This window comes from Caretta caretta, chromosome 3 (genome assembly GCF_965140235.1).
Source record: "Caretta caretta isolate rCarCar2 chromosome 3, rCarCar1.hap1, whole genome shotgun sequence".
Lineage (NCBI taxonomy): Eukaryota > Metazoa > Chordata > Testudines > Cheloniidae > Caretta > Caretta caretta.
The window spans coordinates 16117350-16140095 of NC_134208.1; the positions used below are offsets into that span (position 1 = coordinate 16117350).

The 22746-nt window shown below is 43.3% G+C and overlaps 1 protein-coding gene across 3 annotated transcripts in view; it reads right to left on the reverse strand.

Annotated features, from left to right (window-relative positions):
* Positions 1-16449, reverse strand: part of LOC125634650 (24-hydroxycholesterol 7-alpha-hydroxylase-like) — a 49731-nt gene extending 33282 nt beyond the window's left edge. For 2 of the 3 annotated variants that reach the window (XM_048845684.2, XM_075126374.1), the window contains exons 1-2: positions 16061-16446; positions 548-683 (exon numbers count right to left, since the gene is read on the reverse strand). In XM_048845684.2, the coding sequence (XP_048701641.2) occupies positions 548-683; positions 16061-16243 (319 nt within the window). In that variant the 5' untranslated portion in view covers positions 16244-16446. Of the gene's footprint in view, positions 1-547; positions 684-16060 lie in introns of all 3 variants that reach the window. The other variant, XM_075126373.1, reaches the window with a different exon arrangement.
* Between the last annotated feature and the right edge of the window lie 6297 nt (positions 16450-22746).

Consider the following 22746-nt stretch of genomic DNA (forward strand, 5'->3'; position numbering starts at 1 on the left):
GTGTTGTCCATGAGTCAGGTGCATGTGAGAATGAGAGAGAGTGAAAGAGAGATTCCTTGCTTTCATGGTTACATGATTCCTGAAGGGTGCAACTGGAGAAACCAGAACTCATCCAGCCTGGTGGACTCTGGAGGGAACAGATCAAAGCTGCTGGGGTGCTCAGGAGGAATAGGGCACAGGTTCCAGTGTCAAGGTGGTTGGAGTGCAGGGTCCCACTGCCATGAGGAATGTCAGACGTGGGGTCTACACCTCAGGAGTGCCTCTGAGTGTCCCAGAACCGTGAACAGTGATCTATCACTACCCAGATCCAGGAATTTAGTGGCCCATGCAGGTGGATCTCCTCATGATAGACTGGTGTCTATCCAGAGAGCAGGACTGGCCCAGGCTATGACATTGTGTATTGCATTTGCCCCTTAACTTTATGCTTTAATTGTGGATTAAGATATGCATTTGAGACCTGATCCAAAGACCCATGGGCTATGGATCACATCTTTAACCTTGATGGGTGGCTAGATTAGCTTTCCTTTGAAATTGAGATATCCCTTACTTGTGCGCTGGACCGTTTGCTGCACCGCCTGCTCAAAATCTATGTCCTTAGATGTCAAAAATGCTTCAATCCCCTCTTCCTCGGTCACAAAAGTGAATCGGTTTCCCAGGGCAAACACTGTGAATATTGGCCCGTACTGCAAAAACAAGGAGGGAGTTAAAAAAATGAATGACTTTATTGCTAAGACATTTTATGGGAGACCATGGCTCTGATCCTGCAACAGGAATTGCACCAATACAACAGAAATGTTGAGAAGGTAGGGGGGAAAGAAAATAAAACCAAAGCGGGGGGTAGAGGGATGCAGCTTCACTATCTAAAATCCTTGTTCAGGAGCAAACAGACATGTAAATAAATTAGACTTGAATTCATAGATTTTAAGGTGAGAAGGGACCCTTGTGATCATCTCCTCTGACCAGCTGCATGGCACAAGCCACAGAATTTCACACACTGATTCCTGAACAGACACAAGTGTGGTTCAGCTAACACATAGCTTCTAGAAAGATTCCCAGTCTTGATCTAAAGACTCCAAATGCCAGGAAAACGACTGCATCCTTTGGTAATCTGATCCAACAGTTGTTACCCTCACTGTTAAAGAGTTCCATCTTATTTCCAATCTGAATTTTTATAACAAACTTCCAGACATTGGATCTTGTTATGCGTTTGTGCTAGATTAAAGAGCCGCCTAATATCAAATATGTTCTTCTTGTGTAGGTATTTAAAGACTACCTCGTATCAAAGACAAGGTTAAGTTAAATAGATTGAGGTCATTAAGCCTTTCATTGTTAAGATGTGTTTTCCATCCCACAAATCATTGTTGTAGCTTTTCTCTGAACTTAGCTTCTCTAACATCTCATATCTATTCAACTCAGAACTCACTACTGGAATCCAAACTCTCCCAACTGTTTGGAAGCTAGAGCATTATTTTTCACCAGTTTTTGGTCTTTGAATTTGATTTAGGCTGTAATTATTGTGTGGTCTGTTCTGCAGAGCGATCTTTGGGAGCATAAGTTTATGTTAGGGAGACAGGTAAAATGTTTTAACCAACACACTGACTTCTAGAGAGAAAGGATTGCCCAGTGGTTAGGGCCCTAGTCTAGTACCTGGGAGGACAGAGTTCATTCCTCATTGTGTCACAGATATCCCGTGTGACCCTGGACAAAACAGTCTCTGTGCCTCAGTTCCCCATCTGTAAAATGGGGATAATAGTTCTCCTCTGCTGGGATGTTGTGAGGATAAATACATTAAAGGATGCGTGGTGACCAGATTACTACGGTAATGGGGACTATAGAAGCACATAAAATAGATTTTGCAAGAGAGCAGTAGCCACATGAATTCAGTGCTTGTGAGATACCAGACAGAGATCAAAGAAGCCCTCACTATCCATTGGAGTTGGTCATAACATTTTTTTTTGACAAAGAGTGGGTGGAAAGTGTAGGGAAGAGACCCCAATATTGATGCAAAATGATATTAGTAAAATTATTATAACTTATTTTTATAACGTTAAGTCATTACAAACATGTCTGTGCCTTTACTGAGTCTTAGGAGATACATATCCTTACTTCATAGGGTGCTTGGAGAAAAGTACCTCACCTGCATATATTTTTGTTTGTTTAATTATATGAAACATCCAAGCTAAGGAAATTCTTAGGAATTTTGTTGTCTGTCAATTTGACAAACTCCACAAGAGTCAAGGAAGATAACACTATATTTATACAAACCCTAAATTGCAGCTGTTGTAATTTCCATTTTACTTTAACACTCTATTCTTTGCTTTGATGCTCTGTTGTACAATGTTATAACCAACGTTTACTGCAATTTGTGTTTTGTGTAAAATATTGAATTGCAAATTGTGAACGCTCTAAGAAGTGCTGGATCAAAAGACGAACCAACCAACCACAGCATCTTATCACAGAACAGGACTGCGAAGGGGTCCCCTCACGGCAAGTGCACTTCCTTGGGGGTGGGGCTTTTTGTCCCACCTGGCACCCCTTTCTGTCAGTTGCTCATGCTGTAGCCTCCCCCTCCCCACCCAGTGACTCGAAGTTCTCTCTCTTTGTGACTTGGCCCTCTGGTGACTATATAAGCCCCCCCCTTCCAGGGTAACAAAGTCTCATTGGAACGCCGGGAGGAACGGCAGCAGCTGTGGGCTCCTTTACACACACACACACACGCACACGTCACTCTGCTGGTGACGGAGGGTGGGGGCGGAGAGAAGCCCTGGGCTGGTGAGCCTAGAGGAGTGTGGGGGAAGGTCCAGAGAGGAGAGGAGCCAGCGCTAGTGAAGTGGAGCACCGAGCTGGGCCAGCGGGGACCCTGCTAAGCGTGGGCCTGCCACCATTATAAACCCAGCGCTGTGCGCCGCAGCAGATCTGGGGTCGGGGGTGAGGCATCTCTCCCTGCCGCAGCCCCGACCACCTGCGCGGTGTTTCATAGGCTGCTGCGCGGCCACACAGCTTGGAGGGAACTTAGATCTACACCGCAAATCAAACACCCGCGGCTGGCCTGTGTCAGCTGACTCAGGGTCGTGGGTCTCAGGCTGCGGGGCTGTAAAATTGCCATGTAGATGTTCAGTCTCAGGCCGGGACACGAGCTCTCGGCCCTGTCTGGGGGTGGGTCTCAGAGCCCAGTCTCCAGCCCAAACCCAAATGTCTACACGGCAATAAAACAGCCCTGCAAACCCGAGCGAGCTGACATGGGCCAGCATATCGTACAAGTTGTTTCTGAGGCAGAACCAAAAGCTTGGCATCCGTAGTTTAAAACTGGTCTTATCAATGTTCTAAACATCCTCCTCCTCATCATCAATACCTTCTTATCTGCATGCCATTTGTAGGGTTGCCAACTTACTAATTGCACAAAACTGAAAACCCTATCCCTGCCCCTTCCCCAATGCCCTGCCCCCGCTCACTACAGTCCCCCTCCCTCGGTGGCTCGCTCTCCCCCACCCTCACTCACTTTCACTGGGCTGGGGCAGAGGGTTGGGGTGTGGGAGGGCTCTCACTGGGGGTGCAAAAAGGAGTCATACATAAGGATGTGTTAATAGAACCATAAAACTAGGCAGTAAAGTAGATTCTTTTGTAATCACTGTAAAATCTTCCTCCTGGATGCCTTAAGAAAAACATTTATAGTTGAGAAATATTTTATAGAAAACCTTGGTTTATTTCGTAAGTGTAGAGATGGCATGACCTCGTAAAACGCTTACTGAATGGAAATCTTCTAATGTAATTTCCTAATATAATTGCTACCATTGTAAATGGTAAAATGCTTGATGGACCACCATGGAATCTGATGTTCTTGATAACCTAATTACTAATATAAGAGGCCATTTAAATAGAGTGTACTTATATTATTGGGGAATTAATTATTTAGCTATTTGGTAAACTTATGGAACCAGTCACCCAACTCAGGAAGACAAGAATAATCTCTACAAAAATTGTTATGAAGAATGAAACAATTCTTTAAATAGCTGTTTAAGCAAAAAACTCTCTTTAAAAATTATTGCCTTCGAAAAAGATTGCTTTGAGAATTAAAGCATTTACGTAAAGAGTAGGGGTGTTTGGACTTTTTGAAAACAGAATTTCATTTCCTGTTTAACTCTAATAAAACTGAAAAAATATCTCAGAAAATAGACTGAATAAAAAGAATTAAAACTTTAAAAGTTTTCTGATACTTTCCTGCCACAGAAGAACAAAAACGTTTAGAAGTGTGTTGCACATTCATTAATCAGACTGCAATTTGAGGAGATGAAGATACCACCAAAAAAACATGGAGTCAAGGAAAGGATAACAGCAGCCAAATTTGAATCTAAACAAGTCTGAAAGAGGTGTTTTCCTATAATTTCATGAAAATAGGAAGGAGAAGAGTATAAATTCTGAAGTAAGTACTGTTCACTCACTCTCTGCTACTATGCTGAAGCATTCCTCAACTCATCTTGTCCCTTCACAAGCAAGAGGCCACAGAGAACTAAGAAAAAGCAGAAAACCAGGATGGATAAAAATCAATGATTTAAAATAAATAAATAAATAACTTTTTAAAAAATCGTGTTTTTTATTTAAATCAGATTTTTTAGATAGATTTTTTCCTCAAAAAAAATTATCTAAAGATAGATACATTATAGCTCAAAGATATCTCATCATGGAATGGGGATTATAAAGTCTAATTCTATAGTATGAGACAATATATTTATGTGATGTTTAAGAAAAGTTTTGTAAATGAGTTCAAATAGTTCATGGATTAGGGACCCAATAGTATGGGGTCCAGGGGCTTCTGTATAGATTGTTTAGGTCAATCTTTCTATCTACCCAATGGGACTCAGTGCTCAGTTTAGAAGATATCATCAGAGATGTTTAGTTTTGCAGTTCTCAAATTGTGGATTTGTGTCTCCAGAGGTAACATGCTTGTTAACAGCAAAATTGATTTTAAATAAATAAATAGATTTGAGATCTACCATACCATTCTCTCACTAGAAGGGAAAGCCTATAATGGCAGCTGGGTCGTAAAAGAGACCCAGTTTGGGAATGAGAACCATTCAAGAAATATATGTTTGCTGTTGATGTTTTCAAGAAAGTCACATCAGTGAACTGGTAGAAGTCACTTAAGCAGTTCGATTTGGAGATTGTTGAAGTGATAATCTCACTTTTAACAGCAGTAGCTTCTTCTTCTGGTATAGAAAAAATATTTTCTTCTTTTGGACTAATTCATTCCAAATTGAGAAATTGTTTGGGACCTGAAAAAGCAGGAAAGCTTATTTTTCTTTTCCAGATTATGAACAAACAGGAAAATGAAGGTGAAGACGATTGAGTTAGCAGCTAATATTTTAATATTAGAAGCCAATATTTTAAGTTTCTCATGTTGACCTGGCTGACATAGTAGATTTTACATTGTTATTGTTTTTTTAAATGTTTCATTTAACTATTTTAGTTAAAAACAATTTTAACAAAAACAAACCTGATTTTAAAAAACTTGAATGTTTAACTAAATTCAAAAATTCATATGCTTGTTTTGTTAAAATATTATGTTTGCTGTTGAAGAAAAAAATCCAGAATACATAACATTGTTGTTTTAGTTAAATAAAACAATTTCAGTGTCTGTCTGGTCATGTTCTCCTTCTAATACAGCATGGAAAGAAAATCCTCCAAATATTAATGATTAACCTGTTGAACTGGAGATAGTTCACCTCCCAATGACTTCAAAAATATCTGCTTCAATTTCCTTTGGTAAATTAAATAACCAAACAATTATTCATTTTTCTGATATAGCTGTAAAATTAATCTGAAAAGTTTTCAAAATAAATCACTTTAAAAATGTATAGTGTGTACCTTCTAAAAATGAAACCTATGTATATCTCTGAGTTGTGAAGAATATGTATTAAGGTTATAACAACCAATAAGAATGCACTTTTATGTAGAAATCCATGATTAAATCGAGTCTTCCTGACTAGTTTGATTTAAATCAATCCACCCTGCAGAAAACTATATCACACAGCAGTAGCAAAGAAAGGCTATCTTCCAACCGAAAGACAATCATCACAGATGAGGTGGAAGCAGTCAAAAAACACTGCCAAGGGATTAGATTAGAAAACTCTTGTAATGATTTTATTGGGATATTGAAACGATACTGTAATCTAAAATATTGACAGCTTCTCCTGTTAATCACCAAATGGTTAGACCATATATTTCTGGAGAGGAGACAGAGGCTAAACACTTGTAAACAGAGAAATAGTGGGTTTAATTGGATTTAAGATATTTGCTAAGTGGCCTGTTTTAAGAGAACTCCTTAAATGGCTTCTTCTAAGCAACTGATTTAAACAACTTTGATAGGAGTTAGTTAAGAGTGCTTACTCTGCCTTTTTATAAACTGGTTTAGGTTATCAATGACAACGTGACAGGATCCATTGGCCCTTAAAATTTTGTCCATCCATAAACAGCTTTTAGTTTCCTATGAGATACTAAGACTGGACTCACAATAATTTTGGGAGAGAAGACCTGGGCCTCAATTTACCAAGAGCAAAATGCCCATCAAAGGTGGGCTCACCCTCAAAAGTGTAATCTCGGTTAAAAACTCTCCACAGAGGCATAAAAACGAGATTGCAATGGAAGTAGCCAATTTATAATTAGTGTTCTGTCATTTGTGTTTTGTTTAATGTTTTCTTTTCCTTTCTTTATTAATAAAATTATCACAGTTATGAATGATGGCTATTTTGCTTGGTCTTTATTGTCACCTAAAGTATGTAAACGAACCCCTGTAACTCAGGGTATGTCTTCATACTACCAGCGGGGATCGATTTATGCCGTATAGTCTAGACTTGATAAATCGATCCCCGAGCGCTCTGCCATCGACTCCCGTACTCCAGCGCCAGCGGAGTGACGGGGGAGCGGCAGCAGTCGACTCACTGCAGTGGAGACACCACGGTAAGTCGATCTAAGTATGTCGACTTCAGCTACATTATTCACGTAGCTGAAGTTGCTTAACTTAGATCGATCCAAGCGCCCCGCCCCCCCAGTGTAGACCAGGGCTAAGAGTAGAGTCACATCCCTGAATTGTCAGTGAGAGAGAGAGGGAATTCGTAAGAGTTGGCCAACCATTTCTTGTTTCTCTAGACTAAATATTTTTGGTAATTTGGGAGATAAAATTACTTGGTGCCCACCACAATTAAAAATGATCACTTTTCTCCCACAAAAGGGAGAAAGAGCAAAAGTTACTCCCCATTTTCTGGCTAGCTCCAATATCTACAAGAAATTAGCAGCAGGACAAGCTTCCTCCAGGCCACCCTGTGGATGAGAAGATAGTTCAGTCTTCAGGCTTAGTCAGCCCTTTTTTCTCTTGAGAGAATTCAGCTAAAGCTGATGTCTAGCTAGCCACGAAAACCTGGGTGGGGCCACCAGCTCAGTTCAGATAAGCAACCAAACAGCCATCTACTGGCACGGCCGGATTTACACCTTACGCGCCCCTAGGCACAGCATCTTCAGTGCCCCCCCCCCGTGGCCCTGCCTCAAGCCCAAGCCCCCCCGCCCCCCATGTCCCCGTGTGGCCCTGTGACCTCAGCAGCCCTGTGTGGCCAACTTTACCTCCAGGACGGTTGCTGTGACTTTTCACTTGAGGAAAAAACGCACCAGCCACCCGCCTACTAGCTGTTTGCAGCTGCCCACCTGACCAGTCAGCCTCAGCCAGCTCAGGCTGTTCTGGTGCCACAGCGGTCTCTGGGAGGCAAAAGGCAGAACTGCAGCAGATTTTCTGCAGGGGAAAAAAAGTCTGCCTCCCTCGGACAAGAATTCTGTGCATGCTGCAAACGTCACGTAAGGGGAGGGAGGGCAGCATGTCCAGGTTTAACGTTTCAGGGTTATTGTATGAAAGGGTTTGGCAGATGTACAGTCTGTAACCATGTAACTAGATTTTACAGAATTTTCTATGTCAGAATACCTCGCTGATTAGGGTGGGGGAAAGATCATTTTTATGATTAAAATGATGGTGTTGTCCTTGATACTTGAATTAGTTGGACTATATAGTTAGTGTACTGCCAAACAAACTTTGTTTCATCAAATACCATACTGGTGCTTTTACCCTTTACCCCATGCTGCTTATCTAATCTAAGGGTGACATCCTGGTCACTGAGGTCAATGGTAAAATTCCTGCCTCTGGGTCTGCCAGCCTGGGTTTTCTCATTTGTATCTGCATTTTTGGGTCTTGACCCATCCATTAGCATCAATGGGAGACACTCCTGTTGATTTCCATGGCCCACTGACTTTCATGGGCTCTGGATCAGGCCCTTAGATTGTAAATTATTAAAGAGAGGGGCAGTGTTTAATCTGCATGCCTTTTATGGCATCCAGAGCATGTTGCTGACACTTGTAATAATCTGTGACTTGCCAAGATTGCAATTTTATGTATTACAATTGCAACATGCGCTGGGCATTAGCAGGAATAGTTACACTGGATCGCCCTCCTTGCTGATCATAATACCTCTGCTCTAGACCTTTTGGTGAATGTGAGCCACGGGGGAGGGAGGTTGAGGTAGCCTCTCGTTCTTTTAAAATTTCAGAAAAGGTACAAAGGCTGACATCCCCTGGTCCCATTTAGGTCAATGGTAAAATTCCCATTCACTTCAGTGCAACCAGGTGTTCACCCAGAATCCCTCTGTGATAGGGTGCAGGGGCCCTAGTGGCCACGGGGTTAACTTTGGCTCCGTTGCCCTTCCTCTGACACCGATTTCCATGGGTAAGGTTGTAAGAGAAGTTTTCTGTGAGAGAATGCTGTTGGGCTGTATATCAAGAGGTCAGAGGTCATGGCTGAACCCCCAGCTTGGGAATTTTCTCTTTAATTTCTTATGAACACTATCCCCCGAGGGAAAACAATCTTACTGACTAAACCAGGGGTGTTTTCTGCTGAGTCGTTCCACCATTTTCCATCTCTCCTTTTATGTCCTTCTCAGGGGGAATGACCAATGAATAAGAAACCACCACATAAAAGCTTTGATTTGCTCTCCCATTTCCCATAGCTATGTCCTTTACAAAAGAGATCCATCACCACCAGACGTGGCTAGGGACAATCCTAAACAAACTGGAGCTCTGGAGGTACCCGCGTCTGAGCTGCCAGAAGAAGGCGTGTGCTATGCAAGGATGTTTGGCTGACTCAGCTGGGTAATGAACAGACAGATCACCTGAGCTGCCTGGAATGAGACAGGGCCTCTGTGAGCTTAAGTGCAATTATGAGCTCTCTAGGCCTTGCACTGGTCTGGGTGATGCACCATGAATGAGGGTGAGTATTCCAGTGCAGTCCAGCCAAACCATTTTGCATATGTAATTTCTTTTCTCTTTAAAAACTGCAAAATTCCCTTTAACTGCCTTTCCCCACCATGTTTAGAAGATGTTAAGTTTCTATGGTTAAGCACTTGAGTCATGAAGTGCTAAAGTTAAGACTGCATGTGCAACCATAGCTGTGTTATCCTGGATATCTGCACTGCAATTAGAACTAGTAAAAAAAAATTCCATCAACAACTTTTTTTCCCATGGAAAACTAGATGTTGACGAAACAAAGATTTTCACAGAAGCGCACGTTTTCCTATTTTAAAAAAACCAAAGACCACCACCAACAACAACCCCAGAAACCTGGAAGCCAATAATTTTCAGCTGAAACATTTTCAATTTTTAGTTGAAAATGTTTTGGTTTGGGGTGAAAATTGTCAGTTGTTGGTAGCTGAAAACAGAACAGTTTTCAGTGTGGTGTTTCTTACTGTTTGATAAACTGTCAAAATTTCCTGCAAGGAAAAAAAAAATTCCAACCAGTTCTAACTGCAACACAGTCTTTAAATACCTAATCACGTGCTACCCCTCATAATAATGCACCACTTTTCTATGAACTGATAATACGTGTCTTATTGTTTCGTGACTGAGTCGGAGCTCTGCAAGGGCTTGTGTCATTCACTGAAGATATTGTATTTAAATACTTGTTAATAAAAGCATTGAGATGTGGCAGCTTATTTCAACAACTCCCTTAAACATCCTCAAAGGTGTGACCTTCCTTCACTATATTAGAAAGGCTTAATTACAGAGCTTGCTCAGACACTTTGAAGATAGGAAGTGCGTATTAATTTGACCTGTTGTGCCACAAATCAATGCAAAAAGATTAGCATTTAGACAACATTAAGGTTGTAAGATCAAGCACACAAAAGTTAACACCATGATTGCTAGGATCTAGCAACTAACTCAACTAACTCATCCCAGCCAAGGCTTTCTCAAGCCTGACCTTAAAAACTTCTAAGGAAGGAGATTCCACCACTTCCCTAGGTAACCCATTCCAGTGCTTCACCACCCTCCTAGTGAAAAAGTTTTTCCAAATATCCAACCTAAACCTCCCCCAGTGCAACTTGAGACCATTACTCCTTGTTCTGTCATCTGCTACCACTGAGAACAGTCTAGAGCCATCCTCTTTGGAACCCCCTTTCAGGTAGTTGAAAGCAGCTATCAAATCCCCCCTCATTCTTCTCTTCCGCAGACTAAACAATCCCAGTTCCCTCAGCCTCTTCTCATAAGTCATGTGCTCCTGTCCCCTAATCATTTTTGCTATCCTCCATTGAACGTTTTCCAATTTTTCCACATCCTTCTTGTGGGATGTGGGGCCCAAAACTGAACACGGTACTCCAGATGAGGCCTCACCAATGTCGAATACAGGGGAATGATCACGTCCCTCAATCTGCTGGCAATCCCCCTACTTATACATCCCAAAATGCCATTGGCCTTCTTGGCAACAAGGGCACACTGTTGACTCATATCCAGCTTCTTGTCCACTGTAACCCCTCGGTCCTTTTCTGCAGAACTGCTGCCGAGCCATTCAGTCCCTAGTCTGTAGCGGTGCATGGGATTCTTCCATCCTAAGTGCTCTGCACTTGTCCTTGTTGAACCTCATCAGATTTCTTTTGGTCCAATCCTCTAATTTGTCTAGGTCCCTCTGTATCCTATCCTACCCTCCAGCGTATCTACCTCTCCTCCCAGTTTAGTGTCATCTGCAAACTTGCTGAGGGTGCAATCCACCCCATCCTCCAGATCATTAATGAAGATATTGAACAAAACTGGCCCAAGGACCGACCCTTGGGGCACTCCACTTGATACCGGCTGTCAACTAGACATGAAGCCATTGATCACTACCCATTGAGCCCCACAATCTAGCCAGCTTTCTATCCACCTTATCGTCCATTCATCCAGCCCATACTTCTTTAACTTACTGGCAAGAATACTGTGGGAGACCATGTCAAAAGCTTTGCTAAAGACAAGGAACAACACGTCCACTGCTTTCCCCTCATCCACAGAGCCAGTTATCTCGTCATAGAAGGCAATCAGATTAGTCAGGCATGACTTGCCCTTGGTGAATCCATGCTTACTGTTCCTGATCACTTTCCTCTCCTCTAAGTGCTTCGGAATTGATTCCTTGAGGACCTGCTCCATGATTTTTCCAGGGACTGAGGTGAGGCTGACTGGCCTGTAGTTCCCAGGATCCTCCTCCTTCCCTTTTTTAAAGATGGGCACTACATTAGCCTTTTTCCAGTCGTCCGGGACCTCACCCGATCGCCATGAGTTTTCAAAGATAATGGCCAATGGCTCTGCAATCACATCTGCCAACTCCTTTAGCACTCTCGGATGCAGCACATCCGGCTCCATGGACTTGTGCTCGTCCAGCTTTTCTAAATAGTCCCGAACCACTTCTTTCTCCACAGAGGCCTGGTCACCTCCTCCCCATGCTGTGCTGCCCAGTGCAGCAGTCTGGGAGCTGAACTTGTTCGTGAAGACAGAGGCAAAAAAAGCATTGAGTACATTAGCTTTTTCCACATCCTCTGTCACTAGGTTGCCTCCCTCATTCAGTAAGGGGCCCACACTTTCCTTGACTTTCTTCTTGTTGCTAACATACCCGAAGAAACCCTTCTTGTTACTCTTAACATCTCTTCCTAGCTGCAACTCCAAGTGTGATTTGGCCTTCCTGATTTTACTCCTGCATGCCCGAGCAATATTTTTATACTCTTCCCTGGTCATTTGTCCAATCTTCCACTTCTTGTAAGCTTCTTTTTTGTGTTCAAGATCAGCAAGGATTTCACTGTTAAGCCAAGCTGGTCGCCTGCCATATTTACTATTCTTTCTACACATCGGGATGGTTTGTCCCTGTAACCTCAATAAGGATTCTTTAAAATACAGCCAGCTCTCCTGGACTCCTTTCCCCCTCATGTTATTCTCCCAGGGGATCGTGCCCATCAGTTCCCTGAGGTTGTCAAAATCTTCCTTTTTGTCCTATGACTACACGGTATTAATTGGCTGCTTCTCCCTTGAATGGTCTCTTAGATTAGACCATGTGCTAACTACTTGTGCTAAACTATCTGTTTGATCTTGTATTTAGCTGTGATGCTCTTAGTATCTTCCCCTGGCAGGGAGAGGATGTTGGCCGAGGGGGTTCTCTGCGACTGTGGGGCCTATTTCTGTTCCTCTCTCTGCTCAGGTATCCGGGCAGAATTCCTCTGGGCTACGTCCGCTGTCTCCCTTGACAGCTTCGAGGAGCAGTGGGCGCTGTCTGGGGTTCTCTGCATGGTGTCTCTTTCAGATTCCCTATTTTTAACTCTTTGATCCTCACACTTGTCCTTGTTTTTTCTTCTGTTGTCCCCTGTATCTATTTGAGTCCCAGACTAAGTGGCACCTCTCCTGAGGCTGGGGGAGGGGCCTTTAGTCATGATGGGGCTTGTACCCACCCACATCCCGGAACCCAACAGGCCCGGAAGAATAACTCTGTGTAGTTTGGAAGCTTATGTCTCTCACCAACAGAAGTTGGTCCAATAGAAGATATTACCTCACGCACCTTGCTTACAGACAGCCCCCAATCTGAAGCAAATACTCACCAGCAACTACACACCACACAACAAAAACACTAACCCAGGAATCAAACCCTGCTACAAAGCCCGGTGCCAACTCTATCCACATATCTATTCAAGGGACTCCATCATAGGATCTAACCACATCAGCCACACCATCAAGGACTTGTTCACCTGCATATCTACCAATGTGCTATGTGCCATGTGCCAGCAATGCCCCTCTGCCATGTACATTGGCCAAACCGGACAGTCTCTACACAAAAGAATAAATGGACACAAATCTGACATCAGGAATCATAACATTAAAAAACCAGTAGGAGAACACTTCAATCTCTCTGGTCACTCAATAACAGACCTAAAAGTGGCAATTCTTCAACAAAAAAACTTCAAAAACAGACTCCAGCGTGAAGCTGCAGAACTGGAATTAATTTGCAAACTGGATACCATCACATTAGTCCTGAATAGAGACTGGGAGTAGTTGGGTCATTACAAAATCTAAACTTAATTTCCCCCTACTGTTACTCACACCTTCTTGTCAACTGTCTGTAATGGACCACTCTCATTACCACTTCAAAAGTTATTTTTCCTCCCTTGGTATCCTGCTGTTAATTGATTTATCTCATTAGACTGACCTCACAGGTGGTAAAGCCACCCCCATCCTTTCATGTATTTATACGTGCTCCTGTATTTTCACTCCATGCATCTGATGAAATGGGTTCTAGCCCACGAAAGCTTATGCCCAAATAAATTTGTTAGTCTCTAAGGTGCCACAAGGACTCCTTGTTATTTTTTATAGAAACTGTACAGTCTTTAAACCAGTGTGCACCTAATAATGCATCTAAAGGTTCTGACCTAGGCTGCTCTAAATGGCCTGGAACCTGCCTACCGGAGACTGTATGTCTCCCCATGCCATACTGCCACAGCTATGATTGGCAGATGCACTTGCTATCATTATAAAAGAGTCAGGGGCAGTGGCAGGGGCACTTCCTGTGAGGGCTCCAGGACTCTGGAATTTACTCTCTCTCCCTTGATTTGAAATAGCCTGGTTAAGCTGGTGATCTTCCAGGCATGCTGCAATAGACATCTGTTTGATAGGGTTTTTGGAGAGGGCTGAGGGATGCTTCCCAGAATGATGAAGACATAGGCGCCCACTTCCTCTCCATGTGGGCGGTAGAGGGGGGGGCGCTTGACACCCCTGCTCCGCCCCAGGCCTGCCCCAACTCCACGCCTTCCTCCAAGCCCCAACCCTGCCCAGCCTCTTCCTGCCCTCTCACGGAGCCCACTCCTCCCCCTCCCTCCCAGCGCTTCCTGCACACCACAGAACAGCTGTTCAGCGGTGTGCAGGAAGTACTGGGAGGGAGGGTGAGGAGTTGATCGGTGAGGCTGTTGGCAGGCAGGAAACACGGGGGCCGGGGGGGGGGGGGGGAGCTTAGCTGCCTGTGGTTGCTAAGCACCCACTAATTTTTTTTCCATAGGTACTCCAGCCCTGGAGCATCCATGCAGTCAGCGCCTATGAATGAAGGGATCAAAACAAGTCTCTAAGTGTCTAACTGGCAGAATACTTGTTTGAATGCTGCTGGGGTTATGCGATACTATTTCGAAGGCAGTTTGAGCTATGTGTAGGCATCTTCTTCATTTTTTAAATCTAAATAAAGTTTGCATCATAGCTTTGAATTTCAATAAAAGGGAAAAACTTGAACTAAATTTTCATGACTTTTATTCCAGAATTTTTTTTACCAGTATCCCTTTAGCTAGCTGCGCAGGAATGCACAATGAATTGTGTCTATGGCCCTGATCCTCCAAAGCCTTATGCATGTGCTTAACTTTAATGTAGTCCCAATGAGCCTGATTCTCCTTTACCTGAAGGATGCTTTATCCCATGCTGACAGTGTAAAGGAGCCTTAAAAAAAGTATAAATGTAATTTATTCCCATGTTAAAGCCCTTTTACAATGCCAGGGTCGTGTAATATGGCCTTGGTGTAAATAAGTATCAAGCCCGTGAGTCTCATAAGACAACTCCTGCTCAATGTTAAAGACGTTTTCTAATGCAACTTCTTGGTCTGAATTGCCTTTGTTCATTTCAAACAACTTGTTTTTCAACCAAAATCACTAATCCTCAATGAGATCTAATCCACGCCCAGTCTCTAGCTTCAACCTTAAGTATCTAAACGGATATTGCTCCAACTTCCTGCAAAAGAAATCACATGCAGCAAGAAATAAACTGTGGGAAAATTTCAGTCCTCAAAGTGAATGTTTTGGAAATAACTCTTTTGCAAAATGAATCATTCTGGATGGCAGCAGGCATCTGCTCTAATATTGCCCTTTGATTTACATTAGATGTAATAATAAGAGATCTGAGGGAGAGATTTACAATTATGTAACACTAAGGTTGATATATTATGCACTCAAAAGCCAGGGAATTTTTCTGCACTCAGCTAGGTTGTATGAACTTGTTGTGTGATTCACCCTGAACTAACACTGTTGCCAGTTTTATTTTATTGCAAGTCTTGCGATATTTGGTGTCTTTCTTAAAGCTCCAGCTACTGGAGTCATGAGATTATATTTTAATCTCAGGTTTCATGGGCTGGGCTGGGGAGGGGGAACATAAACCCCACCAAGTTTCTAGAACTTGTTGCAGAGAACAGCTTGAAAACATGAACCCTGAAGACTCAAAAAGGAGGCAAATAAAAAATCTCCCCCCCTTTTTTTTTTAATTTCATGATCGGGGGGGCAGCCCATCGTTTGTGAACACATGCAGCTGGCACTACTGACTGTGTATTAGGTGATACCTCATACAATCAGCTCGCACAAACTTTTACAGTCCCAATGCACTTTGCAACATGTTTCCCTTCATGTGGAACCCAGGTCAGTACCCAGCTGAGAAAGAAAAGCTGCATGCATTGTGTGTCCCGATCAGGTGCTCAGGTACTATTGTGCGAAAACAGTGATTGCAATATCAAGTCCAAGGTATCTAGGGTAACCTGCCAATCAGTTGACACACATATCACCTATTTCAGCCGGAGGCTTCTGTGTTACAATAAAAATGATAGAAATCTTCTTAATGTTGTAAGGGATTCCTTTAATGCAGAAAGGTTCCTCATCTGTCTCCCTATACTGCCCCAGGCACCCCCTCCCCCAACACACAGATGCATGCACCCTATTATAATTCTTACCTTGATTCTGGCTTGTTCTATAAACTCCAGGGGAGCTTTCCCAAACTGAAATGCAGCTCCCAACCAAGGGATCCAGCCACTAATGCAAGGTGGGGAATTTGGGTTTCTTGGCTGAAACAAAGCAAACTTGACCATAAGAAGTCCCAGAACCAATACCAACAGAACAGCCATCGTTATGTCCATTTTCCTGCACACTGACTGGGGAGCTGCTCCTCCCGCTGCTTTGAACTGGCTGCTGCCGTTCCCAGCTTGAAAGATTGCCCAGGCTCAGTCCAGGACAGATGATAAGGCCTATTTTTCCTGTCAGTGCCACTGGCTGATCACTGCCATGGAGACAAGATTCCAAGGCAAGAAACACAGCCGGGTTGTTCTGCCCACTCTGGAAAGGAGGGGAGGGAGGGTTGCTTTCTAATCAGTCAGAGGAGATTCACAACAGTTTAAATCGGCCCAGGCTGCAAATGTTTATCTGTCTTCAAAGCAGAGGGTTAGAAACTTATTTCAACAGCTGTGAGCTACTCAGTCACAAACATATATATATATATATAATAACTGGGTGTGTATGTGTATAACAAGTGACTGAGGGACTACATTTCCCAGAAGCCTCATCAGCAGTACTTCAGTGATGCTACTGCATAGAGTTAGCCTTGAGAGCAGCTTTCAGTAAGATTTGTAGTTGCTATTGCAGCTATTGGAGCTTTAGGAAAATAACCTCAGGGAACCAGACCCTGAGACCACGAACGCCCATGAACTAGTGGCACAGAGGTTGAGAGGGAGTTGTTGGTTTATTATTTTTCTATTTAAACTAAAAGATGTTAAAAGAATGTTAAGACTGACTGCAAAGCGAAGTGCCCAGAAGTGAGGTTAAGGCAGCCTGTTCAGCTTTATCTCTGCTGTTCCATTGGGCAAAGGCATGCCAAGACCATTTTTAGTTACACAATCACAGATTTTTTTTACAGGAATAAAAGTTCCTATTAGTTCTGCAGCATTCCTGCCTCATTCAGTGTGTAAGTTGGATCTTGTGCTGTGAATGGGATACCTGGAGCTCTAGCATTTAAGCTGTCTGTACAGCTGGGTGAAATTTTTCAACTAAACCTTTTTACACTGAAAAATGCAGATTTGGTGACACTGAAATGATTTGCAAATTCATGTCAAAGTTGATTGAAATGTTTTAAGTGGGGGAAAAAAAACCTAAAAAAACCCTCTGAAAAAATGTAAATATTTTGCTGCACAGGCAACCTTAATTCCAGCATTTCCTATGTTACAAGTGCTTGACTTTGCAACCTAATAATGTTCCTTTAACATATAGTTTAATTATATTAAACTTGCGCCATAGCTAAGGTTGCAAAAGAATTACTGTTTGAAGCCCAATTTTCATTTATTTTGATTGTTTTTGATGAATGAGTTGGACCCCTGCCTCATTCACTGCACCTGCTGCCCACTAAGCAGACCCTTGATTTACAAATGGTCACTGGAGTCAATGGATACTGCACCTGCCAAGTGACAGTGGTATTGTACTTTATTTCCTGATTCCTGTCACCTGACCTGGGTCAGGGTTACATCCCTATGACACTCTGTATCTCGGGGGAACACTCTGCACCCCCATGTTCATCCTTATAATATGATTGTGTGGTATCCAATGCAAAGTTTGTCATGTCAGTTGTCTTCGGAAGGCTCATGTTTCACTGAGCATTGTTGTTATAGTAATGTTATAGGTTGTAATTTCATGTATAGAGTTATGAGGCTGAAAACGTGTCCTCATGGCTTAATTCAAGCTCAGGCAAAAACTTTCCAGGAACAGAGGGGCAGTTCACACCTCATCAGGGCATGTATGGGACAAACCCAGCCCAGCCTCACAAGAACACATGACACTGGCCTAGACAGCAACAAAGGATCTGTTGGACTCTCGAGTGAGTCACTCCCCTTCCCTTGGTCAGTCAGGGACTATGATGAGGTAAAGCCAAGGGGGAAGAAAGAACATGATAAAAAGGAGTGACATTTGCCATGCTCTTCCTCTCTCTTCCACCTCCATCTACAGACAACATCACCAAGCGACTGAAGCGCTGATCAAAGGGGAGAGCCTGGCTGAAGGGCAACCAGCCAGCCTGTGGGGAGAAGCATCTAGATTTGTAAAGGCACTGAAAGTGTAAGGATCAGCTTAGAATGCGTTTTGCTTTTATTTCATTTGACCAAATCCAACTTGTTGTGCTTTGACTTATAATCACTTAAAATCTATCTTTTGTAGTTAATAAATGTGTTTGTTTATTTTACCTGAAGCAGTGCGTTTGGTTTGAAGCTTGTCAACTCCGCTTGGGATAACAAGCATATCAATTTCTTTGTTAAATTGACAAACTCATATAACCTTGCAGCATCCAGCAGGCATAACTGGACACCACAAGACGGCGGTTCCTAGGTTTGTGTCTGGGACCGGAGATATTGGCTAGTGTCATTCAGTTGCACGATCCAAGCATCTTGCATGCCAGAGGCTGTGTGTGAACAGCCCAGGAGTCAGAGTTCTCACAGCAGAGAAGGGTAAGGCTGGCTCCCAGAGTCAAGGATTGGAGTGACCTAGCAGATCACCAGTGCAGATAACACCAGGGGAACGTCGCAATTCCTTCCCCAGGGGAAGGTGTCACCGTATCCAGTGGTTACTATTTGACCTACCTCATTCACTGCCGAATCCAAAATTGTAGAGAGAGCTCTCAACTACGCTAAGACAACATAAATTTAGAATAAGTCCAATGGCTTCAGGGAATTTACTCCATATTTGTAACCTGATAATAGCCTCGCACTCATAAGTTACAACATGTATTTTGTCATGCTGTGCATAGGAATAGTGAAGCTGTGTCTCTCAGGGCTTGTCTACACTTACTAGGGCATCATCGAGCGGCGATCAATGCATTGGTGGTAGAAGACCCGCTAAACTGGCCGCAGATTGCTCTCCCGTAGACTCCTGTACTCCACCGGATCGAGAAGAGTAGGGAGAGTTGACAGGAGACTATCTCCCATCGAGATTGTGTAGTGTGGACCCCATGTTAAGTAGATCTAAGCTAAGTTGATTTCATGTAACTCAAATTCTGTAGCTTAGATAAAATTTCCCCTGTAGTGTAGACAAGGCCTCAGTATTACCCTTTCTAAATATTTTACTGAATTCTGCTTGATGAAATGATAGTAAAGACATGGGGGCTGTGGTGCTCTCACGGGCTATTTTTTCTGCTTATGCTTCCTCCTCTCCCCAAACACTCAAAAGTTAGGAAGTGCCAGAACTAAAGTTTTCTGTGCAAGCTTATTTCAGCCCCCTTGTGCATATGCATAATTATACAACCTTTAATTCCATGTTCACATACATTTTTTTCCATTGGACCCCTGCCTCATTCAGTGCACAGGATGGATGGTACTCACTTAAGGATGGTTTCATGGAAAGGTATTTGAACCTGCTGTGAACATTTAACCCACACATCTCCTGGGTGTGGTGCTCGGTCCCCTCTAGTGGCACCGAGACCACTTAGAGATTAATGAGTCTGCTACAGCCTTAGCTAAGGGCCACGTGGCTTTTAGCTCATGCAGTAGAGGCTCATGCATTTAGCTCCAGATGTCCTAGGTTCAACCCTGCCCACCAACGACAGGGGTCTGTTGGTGTTACAAACACCAAATTATTAATTTCCTGAGGGGCTTTTCTATTGCACTTATCATGATCCTAGCTGGTTAATAAGTATCTGTGATGCAGTGTCCACCCCACACAGGACTGGAAGGGGTTAAGATGGCCAGATAGGCCTATTAACTTTACAGGCTGCAGCTGGAAGGAGAGTCAGAGAGCAGGGTATTGATTGCAAGCAGGTTCAGCTGTGCAGGAACAGATGGGGCCTATCAAGACAGGAAGCTGCCACAGATGGGCTGCTGCTGGGAAAGGGCAGTCACTCCCTGCCCTGAGAAGAGGGAGGGATTCTGGGTGGCTGCTGAGATATGTAGGCTACAGGCTGTCCCTGGGAGAAGGGTTTGGAGTTGGTATGCCCAGAGCCAGGCGTGGTAGGAAGCAGTCCAGGGAAGTAGTGAGGGCTGGGCAAGAAAGCCTAAAACTACTGGGTTGAGGGTCCCTGGACTGGAACCTGGAGTAGAGAGTGGGCCTGGGTTCCCCTACCTGTCACTGAGGAAATGGCACTAGTGGGGCAGTGAATGGGTCACAGTGGGAGAGACAGAGAATCTGAAGGACTGTACCTTGGAAGGGGGGAAACATGCTGAGTGACCTAGCCAGAGAGCTAAATCATTTAGAGGATCCTGCAGTTCCTGGGATGAGAGAGGAGCTGCAGACCTGAGAGAGAAGGTCTGACGGCGTGTGACCATGGGAAGCGGTGTCAGCCTCAAGAGCTAATCCCCAGAGTGACCAGGAGGAGGTACCAGACAAGCGGTGAGTACTGTGCCCCATGACTGTGTCACAAACCATTTTTGCACTATTCTCTGCTGCATACAGTCTCTATCTATAAAAAGAAAAGGAGTATTTGTGGCACCTTAGAGACTAACCAATTTATTTGAGCTTAAGCTCATGAAAGCTTATGCTCAAATAAATTGGTTAGTCTCTAAGGTGCCACAAGTACTCCTTTTCTTTTTACAAATACAGACTAACACGGCTGTTACTCTGAAACCAGTCTTTATCTATGTGCATTACGGAGACAGGATCTGCACATTCCCAAAGGGACCTAGCATTAGAGGCAGGATTGTGATATGGTTCCTGTTGGTAGAAGCCAGGGAGTCACAATACTCTGCTCTCTGAGCCATCCTCGCCCACTCTCCTTTGTCTACCAGTTACACACAGGGCCCTGCTGGATGTGCCCTGACTGTCTTAACACAGACATCAGACACCCATAAGAACATAAGAATGGCCATACTGGGTCAGACCAAAGGTCCATCCAGCCCAGTATCCTGTCTACCGACAGTGGCCAATGTCGGGTGCCCCAGAGGGAGTGAACCTAACAGGTAATGATCAAGTGATCTCTCTCCTGCCATCCATCTCCATCCTCTGACAAACAGAGGCTAGGGACACCATTCCTTACCCATTCTGGCTAATAGCCATTAATGGACTTAACTTCCATGAATTTATCCAGTTCTCTTTTAAACCCTGTTATAGTCCTAGCCTTCACAACCTCCTCAGGCAAGGAGTTTCACGGGTGGACTGTGCGCTGAGTGAAGAAGAACTTCCTTTTATTTGTTTTAAACCTGCTGCCCATTAATTTCATTTGGTGGCCCCTAGTTCTTATATTATGGGAACAAGTAAATAACTTTTCCTTATTCACTTTCTCCACACCACTCATGATTTTATAGACCTCTATCATATCCCCCCTTAGTCTCCTCTTTTCCAAGCTGAAAAGTCCTAGCATCTTTAATTTCTTCTCCTATGGGACCCATTCCAAACCCCTAATAATTTTAGTTGCCCTTTTCTGAACCTTTTCTAATGCCGTTATATCTTTTTTTGAGATGAGGGGACCATATTGGTATGCAGTATTCAATGGATTTATATAAGGGCAATAAGATATTCTCCGTCTTATTCTCTATCCTTTTTTTAATGATTCCTAACGTCCCGTTTGCTTTTTTGACTGCTGCTGCACACTGTGTGGATGTCTTCAGAGAGCTATCCACGATGACTCCAAGATCTTTCTCCTGATTAGTTGTAGCTAAATTAGCCCCAATCATATTGTATGCATAGTTGGGGTTATTTTTTCCAATGTGCATTACTTTACATTTATCCACATTAAGTTTCATTTGCCATTTTGTTGCCCAATCACTTAGTTTTGCGAGATCTTTTTGAAGTTCTTCACAGTCTGCTTTGGTCTTAACTATCTTGAGCAGTTTAGTGCCATCTGCAAACTTTGCCACCTCACTGTTTACCCCTTTCTCCAGATCATTTATGAATAGGTTGAATAGGACTGGTTCTAGGACTGACCCTTCGGGAACACCACTAGTTACCCCTCTCCATTCTGAAAATTTACCATTTACTCCTACCCTTTATTCCCTGTCTTTAACCAGTTCTCAATGCATGAAAGCATCTTCCCTCTTAACCCATGACAACTTAATTTACATAAGAACCTTTGGTGAGGGACCTTGTCAAAGGCTTTCTGGAAATCTAAGTACACTATATCCACTAGATCCCCCTTGTCCACATGTTTGTTGACCCCCCTCAAAGAACTCTAACAGATTAGTAAGACATGATCTCCCTTTACAGAAACCATGTTGACTTTTGCGCAACAATTTATGTTCTTCTATGTGTCTGACAATTTTATTCTTTACTATTGTTTTAACTAATTTGCCTGGTACTGACATTAGACTTACCGGTCTGTAATTGCCAGAATCACCTCTAGAGCCCTTTTTAAATATTGGCGTTACATTAGCTATCTCCCAGTCATTGGGTACAGTAGCTGATTTAAAGGACAGGTTACAAATCATAGTTAATAGGTCTGCAATTTCACATTTGAGTTCTTTCAGAACTCTTGGGTGAATGCCATCTGGTCCTGGTGACTTGTTACTGTAAAGTTACAAGAACACCCCTTGTGTTCGTTCTCTGGACACAGCCATGCCATGTTCACAAGTTTAGCTGCCTCTGCAGCGAGGTGTTAATCTTCTGTCATCGGGATTTCGTCACCTCTGTAGGATCTTCCATTCAATGTTTTGATTTCAGTGAGGAAGTCCTAGTAGCTATA